Raw genomic sequence first — 8,819 nt, 5'->3', positions numbered from 1 at the left:
GCCAGCAAAGAGGTTGCCGACGCCGCCATGGCGGCCTGGGTCTCGCGCTCCCGTCAATCGCCGGGAGGTGGCGCGCTCTGCTCAGAGGCCAACGTCAACCTTCTCCCTGTTTTTCCCCCTTCTCACTTTCTCCCCCCCTCTCGGAGGCTCGCATTGAATCGGCCCTAACGATTCTCCGATCGTCATTATTTGTAACCATAGAGCATGAATTACCTCTTGAGGTCATCAGCGAGAATTTACGACTGGTCAACAAAAGCACGTGATTCCCTAACGCCCCCCCATCCCCCTTCTCACCCCCCCATATTTGGCCGCATACATAGCAAAACGAAGTACAGTGCATCGCTATAATTCATTAATACATCATAAATCGTGAAGCACAGGGTTATAACGACCACGATCCACAAATCAAGCCCTCCAAAATCACCCAAATGAGCTCGTACTTTGTAAACTCCTTCTCGGGGCGTTATCCAAATGGCCCGGACTATCAGTTGCTAAATTATGGCAGTGGCAGCTCTCTGAGCGGCTCTTACAGGGATCCCGCTGCCATGCACACCGGCTCTTACGGCTACAATTACAATGGGATGGATCTCAGCGTCAACCGCTCCTCGGCCTCCTCCAGCCACTTTGGGGCGGTGGGCGAGAGCTCTCGCGCCTTCCCCGCGTCCGCCCAGGAGCCCCGCTTCAGGCAGGCGACGTCCAGCTGCTCCCTGTCCTCGCCCGAGTCCCTGCCCTGCACTAACGGCGACAGCCACGGCGCCAAGCCCTCTGCTTCGTCCCCTTCTGACCAGGCGACCCCAGCCAGCTCCAGCGCCAATTTCACCGAAATAGACGAGGCCAGCGCGTCCTCTGAGCCCGAGGAAGCGGCGAGCCAGCTAAGCAGCCCGAGCCTGGCTCGGGCACAGCCAGAGCCAATGGCCACCTCTACAGCCGCGCCCGAGGGGCAGACTCCACAGATATTCCCCTGGATGAGGAAGCTTCACATCAGCCACGGTAATTCTCCATCTCTTTTTTGTCTCGGCATTCCTGCCCTGTGTCGGGGGGGGGGGGGGGGGCGAGCAAAGCTTGGTTTTGCCACAAATATAGACTCCTTTTTTTTTTTCCACCAAGAGGGAAAAGTGTCCGAAAGGGTCCCCACAGCTCCATAGATAGAGCCAACCAGGGTCGTTTTCTGAGGGTAGGCATTAAAAAAAATTGTTGCCACGTTCAGTTTAGGTTTTATTTACCCAGCCAGTCATCGGCTTTAGGAGAAGAGATGGGATTTGTGCATTGTGGGGAAGGGTCCTGATTATTCCCGAGATTTTGAGACTGCTGCTAGCAAAGAGGGGATGGGATGTAAACGGAGCTTTCTAGGGCAAGAGTGCAGCAGCTCTCTTCCCTCCTGGGCGAGCTGCCGCCTGAACCCAGCCTAGGGTGAGGCACTGGGAAGGAGCCAGAGACAAAGCCGGGAGCATTCACTACCATCAGAAGTGGGGGCTGCTGGAGAAGGGGGGGATGAAGAAATAGAGGCTGGATGTGGGCATCTGGAGTGAAGAGGATTGGAGCTGCGGTGAGCTGGGTGCTGGGGACGCCTGGGTCCTGCTCCCCGCCCCCTCCCACTCAGTGCCCCCTCCTTTAACCGGAATAACGTTGCCTCCGGGCTCTCCTCTAACTGCTCTAGATATGACTGGGCCAGATGGAAAAAGGGCCCGGACCGCGTATACTCGCTATCAGACCCTGGAGCTGGAGAAGGAATTCCACTTCAATCGCTACCTGACCCGGCGGCGACGTATCGAGATCGCCCACGCGCTTTGCCTGTCCGAGCGTCAGATCAAAATCTGGTTCCAGAACCGTCGCATGAAGTGGAAGAAAGACAACAAACTGAAAAGTATGAGCCTGGCTACAGCCGGCAGCGCCTTCCAACCTTGAGCCCATCCGGAGGAGCCCTGGGCGGCCCAAGAGCCCGCACCACCCCCAACCCGACCCTTCCAATCTTCCCTGCACTGCCGCTGCCCGCTGGGGACCAGTTCCCACAAGCCTGTCACACCCCAGTTCTGTGTTACAATTTTTCGTTTGGTCTTAGGTCTTTCCATGGCTCCCTCTCTCCTGGACTGGTTATCTTGTTATTATTGTTAATAATAATAATTATTATTATTTCCCCTCCGTGCTCCCCACTTCTCTTGGCTCGCCCCAAGTTGCCAGTGTTTCTGAATGTTCTTGTGTCTGTGGTTGCGCTCCTTTCCCCAGGAAAAAGAAAAGAAAAAGAAATTCGCATGTTTAATGTGACTTCCCCTCCCCGTCTGTGTTCTAACTTATTTATAAAAGGATGATGGCTGTATTTTGAGTTTCTGCTGGAAACTTCTGTAAGGGGCAGCAGTTGAGGTTGAGTAGCACTGGGCCCAGCTGAGCTGGCCTGGGAAATGGAGTCCACGACTGTGTCTCTTTTCTCCCACCTCATCCTTCTTCAGCCCCACCCCCGCCCCCACTCCCTAGGCTCAGGTAGCTTGTTCCTTGGGGTGGGAAGGGAGCTAGGGAAGGATCAAAGTGTGGATACTGAGGAGAGGAAGAGAGCAAGAGTTAAGCTCCTGCTGCCTGGTAGGCCCCACAAGGCCTAGTCTGGAAGTGTATGGAATCAGAAATAATCCTCAGTGTAAAATGTCTTGTGATTTTTCTCTGTGAATCCGTGGGTCTGGCTAGAAGGCCCAAAGCTTGTAAATATGGGGGTAGTCTGGGTCAGGCCAATCACTTCCTCTCTTACCCATTTGTAGTGAGCGAGTGGGTACTGTGCCCCGTGTGAAATCTGTCTTTGCCAGGCCTGTCTCAGTGATTAGCTTTTGGTATGTCTGTAGCTTTCCTTGAAGTCGAATAAATGTTTCCCCACTCCACTGCCCTCCACTTGTCTTTTCTCAGAGGGTCTGTCTCTTTCACCATCCGGCATAACCTAGTCTAAAACCATCTTCAATAAATCTAGAGTATAGGGAAGACCACCAGAAATCCCTCAAAAACCACCAAACTTCCTGGCTTGGCCACTGATGCTTGAACCAGGAGAGAGGCCTTCAGCCTAGGGGACCGAGAGGTCCAGGAACTTCACGTGGGCTTTAGCTGGGCTCCACCCTCAGTCTCCACCAGCTGAGTTGGAAAGCCTTTGGAAAATGCTCCAGGAAGAATAATTTGGGCCTAAGTCCTGAGCAACAAGGCCTCTGGTCTCTTGAGTCTTGGAAAGGCCTGTCCAGGTGCCCTGTCTCCTGTTCCAAACCCCAGTTCAGCTCTGCCATCCACTAAGGGGTAAAAAAATCAGCTCAGTTTAGAGGTTTTTCCACACTTGGCCTTCCCTATACTTTTCAAGGGGTCCTTCTCTCCAGGGGTCCCGGCTGACCTTCCCCTCTCGGGTTAGGGTTCCTTCTGAAAGACCCCTGGCTCCCCTTCCAGGCGGGTCCAGGATCAGGCCCAGTTTTCCTCCATCCAGTTGAGCCTCCACCCTGAGCGTAAGAGTCAAGTCTGGACACTTACCGGTCAATCCCTTCCAGCTGGGCCCAACTTCTTACAGGACCTGGGAGGGGGGGAGGGGGAGCCAGTGAAGAGATGGTGAGGGTCTTGGAGGCTGTTTTGGGCCCTCCTTCCCTCTCACCCCATGACTTTGTCCCCCTTTGCCGAAAGCAAACTACCCCAAAAGTCGCTATGACATTTAGATGTCAAATGGATAGGGGTTTTATCTCGAAGTTAGATCGTAAAAATCGCCGAGAAGTCAGACAGATACCCCTCACTGGCTCGAGAAAGTCACGTGAGGTCCATAAAGTTAGTTTTATGGTTTTGGGGAGTTGACACCGCGCGGTATATTTCACATTCCCCAGAATGTTAAGTGACACTTTAACTGCTCGCTGTGGTGGGGAAGGGGGCAGAGGTAGGGGAGCGCTCTTCTAGCTTAGAGCAGCCGGGAAAAGCCCAGGAAGGCGGTGGCTCCAGCCCAGGCCCAGTACTTCACAGTAAGTCGCTTCCAGCTTTCGATTTCTCTCCTTGCAGTTTTGGGGTTTGGGATGGGAGAAGAGAATTTTGTTTCCAGCAGGGCTGTAGAATGATACAGGGGAAATTTAACAGGTTTTTTTTTTTTTTTAATATCTTGTTCTGAGAAGTGGGGTGGCTGAAGTTAGGACTTAGCTCTGTAACCTTCGGCAAGTGTTTGGTGTTTATTTGTAGGAGCACCGGACTCTGTGGAGAAAGGGGGTTCTTGTGGGATCTATATTCCTCAAATGTCTTTGGAAATTGGGGGCAAGAAGAAGGGGTGTGGACTGTTGGGATAAAGGTTGGGGGGGTGTTTCACTGTAGGCTACCTTCAGGGAGATCACCCCTAACCTCAAGGAAAGAAACTTTATGAGATTTGCTTGTCTGGGGTGTGTTGGAAGCACCCGACAGGCTGGTTTACCTGGATATGTTTAGAGAAAGGACTAGGGAAGGCAGCTGCTTTGGGCTATCTTACCTTGAAATGTTCTCTGGGTTTTTAATGTCTGTTCTCCATAAAAGCAGCCCCTGCACTCTCTATGGTCTCCCCAGGGTTGTCTAGAATGCGGGAGCTCAGTGCTTTTTACACCCAACTTCAGCCTGTTGGTCTCAAATTGATTTCTTTTGGTGGTCTCTAAGAAAGAGCTTGAGTCAAAATGAGGAGCAGGTTGGAGGGAGGTGGTTCATAACCTTCAGTTCCAAACCTAATTTCCAACCAGGCATATGAAAGAAGAGAGCTTCTCTCCAGGTCTGGAAGACATAGATAGGTATGTCTAGCCTGCCCAGGAACATAGATCTACAAAAAGACCAAGGTGTCATTCTTTCTCTTTCTTCTCCTTCCCTCTCTGGACTCTGAGTGCTCTCTGTGTTGTGTAGTGCCATAAACCAGAGAGATTTCCAAATTTGCCTCCCACCATGGAAACCTTGTTTTCTAAGGAAAAGTCAACCTTCGTCTAAAAGCTAGAATCCTCTTATGGATCAAATGGATGTGTTTCCTCCATGCGTTTAATCAAGACCTCTGGGGCCATGACTCTGGTGATCCTGCTTCCCGAAAGCTCACTGTCTCCAGGTTCACCAACTCTGGTGGATCATTCCTAAAACAGGGCTTAGCATTTTGAGGGGCTTGTGATCTCTGACAAAGAAGGGCCACAGGGTTTCCCTGTTTCCCATTAAGGGGATAGTGATGCCCTAGCCCCTCATGTTCTATCCCTTGCTCTTTCTCTGTTTTTTTTTTTCCTTGCTTGTTGTTTTTGTTTCTGAGCCCACTATTCCTTGCCCACATCCAAAATTACTGGAGAGTCTCAGTAAGCTTTAGGATCAGAGGAAAGAGACCAAGGGCTTGGAATCCCCACCCTGGCTGAAAGATGAATCTCTCTAAGAACGATGGACATTTACACCTCTTGTAAAGGACACTCTTTTCCACTCCCAAAGGATCAAAGGATGCCAGCAACACTTAAAATATGAATACACTTTGGAGGTTTGGCTTCTGAAGGCTTCAAAGCAGTTCAAAGAAGTGCAGAGGAGGCATGCAACAGTAGCAGAGTCTAACCTGGGGGTTCCACAGGAATCCTTCTTCCTAGCTCCTGGCCTCAGTCTATCTTGCTTTCCAGATCCTTCTCAGGGTTCCAAAACCCCAGATAACTAGGCTTGCCTCTGAAAAATGTCCTCCCCACCACTTTGCACGTCAGTTTTACAAACTCTGATAGAATGTTCAAGGCCAAAGTCTTGAGACATCTATGAAGCACTTTTGAATAGATTTTTTTTTTCAGAATGGCAAAGAACAGTTCTGGCCACGAGTGCCTACTTTGCCTTCAGAGATAAATCCCTTGGAAGGTCTCTTAGGACTCTAAGCAAATCTCAGAGAAAAAGCCCTAGTGGGCTTTCTCTTCCTGAAGCTTGGTTTTTCTGGGGCATCTGCTGTCTAATCTGCAGCCAGGGCAAGTTGGGGAAGAGGATGAGGTGTATAGTGGGGTATAAAGGACTCTCCTTGCTCCAGACTTGTGCTGCCTCTACCCTCCTCCCTCCCTCCTCTTCTTTCTCCTTTCCCTCTTTTCTCATTCTTCCCATCTTCCATCCTTCCTCCAATTCCTCTGAAAATACTGTCTTACTGTTTCCAGTTCTCTTCTCTCTCCCCTCTCCTACTGTTTTGTCTCCCCACCCGTCTAGGCCTCAACTTCTGAGCTACAAACCACGCCAGCACCCTCTAGGCAAATTGTCTGCCCTAGGGGCAGAGCCCAGCCTGGCCTCCATTCGGAGGACAATTTGATTTTGTTTTCTTTTATTTGATTGCTTGTTTTGTTTTGTTTCTCTGTGGCCACGGGGGTGGGAGGAAGTATGAAGAAGTGTAAACAGGAAAGCTGGCCTAGCCTGGAGTTCCAAGGGCCCATATTTCATCAGCTTCCTCTCCATAACTGCAGCGGGGACACTTAACCCTTCCCTGGCTGTGAGAGGTTCTTTACTGGCGGATGAGAGGGCAGAACCAGGGATCCAAAAGCCAGTTTTCTTTCTCCCTGCTTGATTCTTTTATCCCTGGGATCTGGATGATGGGACAGAAGCCAAACATTTGAAGCAAAGGAAAGAGGCAGATTCGAAGCAAAAGGAAAAGACATATCCCCAAATTTAGTCCTTTCCTGGGACTGTTCTCCTTGAATATAAGCACTCCAGCCTGGAATCTGCCAGGCCAACCTGAGAAGACAGGGCTAATAAGAATCTCCCCTCCCCCATTTTTAGGAGTAGGCACTATTTTATTCATTTTTGGGAGGTTTTTAGAGTAATTGGATTTTGGGGCTGGGATCTGCCCACAGCGGGGTTATCGATTGCTGCAGTGGAGTTACACATCCATATTAATTAACCCAGACACCACATGGAAACTGAGCTGTTTGGGAAGGGGGAGGGGAGCAATGGGGGCCCTTTACGAAGAATGGACATTTCTCCCTAAGTGTCCCCGAGGCCCAGATAGGAAGAGTTGCTGCCCATGAGAATCCCGTGACACTCTCAACCTCAAAGTCCTTGGCCTTCAGCAAGGGGTAAGCCTGACTTGGATACTGCAGTTGGACTCCCTCAAAATCTTCTAGGAGGTAGATTAGACTTCTCCTAATGTATCTTCCTTGTTCAGTTCCGTCTTTCTAGCTTTCTGATGCTGTCTCTGGTGGAGGTTCCCAAAACCGTCGTTTTAGAGGTGTTAACAGCCCTCTACACCTTCCCCTCAACTTCCCAAAAGGTAGTAGCTTCCTGATGGTTTTCAGGATTGTTTTGAGTGGTCCTTTTACTGTCCCATTTGTTGTCCGTGCTGTGGCCTTCCTTTTCCTTCTACCCTTCGCTCCAAAAAGTGATTAAAATCTGTTAAAGGATTTAATTAAGAGAGTTAAATGAAAAGGAAGGAGGCACAAATGAGTTGGGGGAAAAACCCACACCAAAGCTATTCTCAACGATTAAATCGCCATTTTAACAATATAATGGAGTTTGCATCCTGAAAGGGGAAATCAACGCTCATATCTCATCAATAATTCATAGAGTCCGGGATCACGCAGAGGTCAGCAGACGGGGGTGGAGGGGTGCGCGCGCCGGCCTATGTGGGGCTCTGAGCCTCAGCCGCATACATTACCCGCTGCCGGCCACACTACCTACATCAGCCACTTGAAGGTCACGCTGGGGTGTGCCTACAGGTTTAGGTGATCTTCCCTCCTGTCTTTAGACGAATTCATTGAGAATTCACTGAATTAGGAATTCCAAGTGGAAGTGGTGGTGGCTTAAAGTCCTGGATAGGATCAAATTCCTGGTAATTTGGAAACCTGTCGGCCAGTACATAGTGCTTAAGTTTTACTTTTCTCCTACTACTTTTCCTTCCCTTCCCTTCCCTTCCCTTCCCTTCCCTTCCCTTCCCTTCCCTTCCCTTCCCTTCCCTTCCCTTCCCTTCCCTTCCCTTCCTTTCCCTTCCCTTCCTTTTGTACCTTAACTTCCTCCCTTCCTGTTTGCCCCTCCTTTACTTTCCTTTGAGAATGAGGCTGGATACAAAGGGAAGCACTTTGCAAGGTCTTGTCCATGCCAAAGGCTCCTGTGCCTGGCTCTTCTTGCCTTCCTTAAGGGACTGGGGACCTAGTGCACGTGGCTGCAGGTTGCCCTGAGGCCTTGGGGCTCAGCGTCTAAGGTTGAAGCAGCAAGCCATGGCTTCAGATCCCGGTGGGGTAGAATGAATCATTCCTCAAGGAATAATTCCTAAGCCTGAGACTGCCTTACCTAACCTCCAGATAACCCCCCAAATATCCCTAAGTGGAAAAGGGGGCAGTTAGCATTGCACCAAGCACTTAGCAGACCAGTGGTGAGAGAGTGACTGTGTGGGGAGTCGCCTCTGGGGGGGGGGATTTGGAGTCAGTGTTATGTACCTATTTTTCTCTTTTTCTCTCTATTCCTCCTTCCTCTCTCTTTCCTCTATTTTCTCTCTCCTTCTTGCTTAACGACTCCAAAGGACCTTACGGAAGGAAGGAGAAATGAAACCTTTCCCTGCAACAGAAGGGAACCTGAGAGGTGGTATTTGGACAGATGGGAAACCGAAAGCGCGCTGGTCCACTGCAGGGCTGCTGCGCTGGCCGGGAGGCAGAGGCTGTAACTTCCCGGATCTGCCAGTAGAGTCCGCCTTAGACCAAGTTCACAGCCAGGCTGGGGTCTTGGAGACGCTAGAGAGCGACCGCTCTAGGTGGCCCCGGGCCCCGCTGGGTCTGCATTGTTCGGACACGGATCTCCTTCCACCCCTGAGGGCACAGTAGACTCCTCTGATCTCAAGGAAGTTCTTCTTCAAGCTCTTTCCATTCTTCACCTTAGAATTCACTCTTTTTCAGGTCAGCCCACTC

At 50.6% G+C, this 8,819-nt stretch overlaps 1 protein-coding gene across 1 annotated transcript; it reads left to right on the top strand.

The window, feature by feature from the left end:
• The first annotated feature begins 296 nt into the window (after positions 1 to 296).
• Positions 297 to 2,861, top strand: Hoxb5 (homeobox B5). The gene is made up of 2 exons (XM_028754970.1): positions 297 to 990; positions 1,658 to 2,861. The coding sequence occupies exons 1-2, from the start codon at positions 429 to 431 to the stop codon at positions 1,903 to 1,905; spliced, it is 810 nt and encodes a 269-aa protein (XP_028610803.1). The 5' UTR covers positions 297 to 428; the 3' UTR covers positions 1,906 to 2,861.
• The last annotated feature ends 5,958 nt before the right edge of the window (positions 2,862 to 8,819 follow it).

The sequence above is a fragment of the Grammomys surdaster genome, unplaced genomic scaffold (assembly GCF_004785775.1).
Source record: "Grammomys surdaster isolate TR1022 unplaced genomic scaffold, NIH_TR_1.0 126048, whole genome shotgun sequence".
Classification (NCBI taxonomy): Eukaryota; Metazoa; Chordata; class Mammalia; order Rodentia; family Muridae; genus Grammomys; species Grammomys surdaster.
Note: the sequence above shows the minus strand (reverse complement) of the source record. Positions and strands in the feature narration are given on the sequence as shown.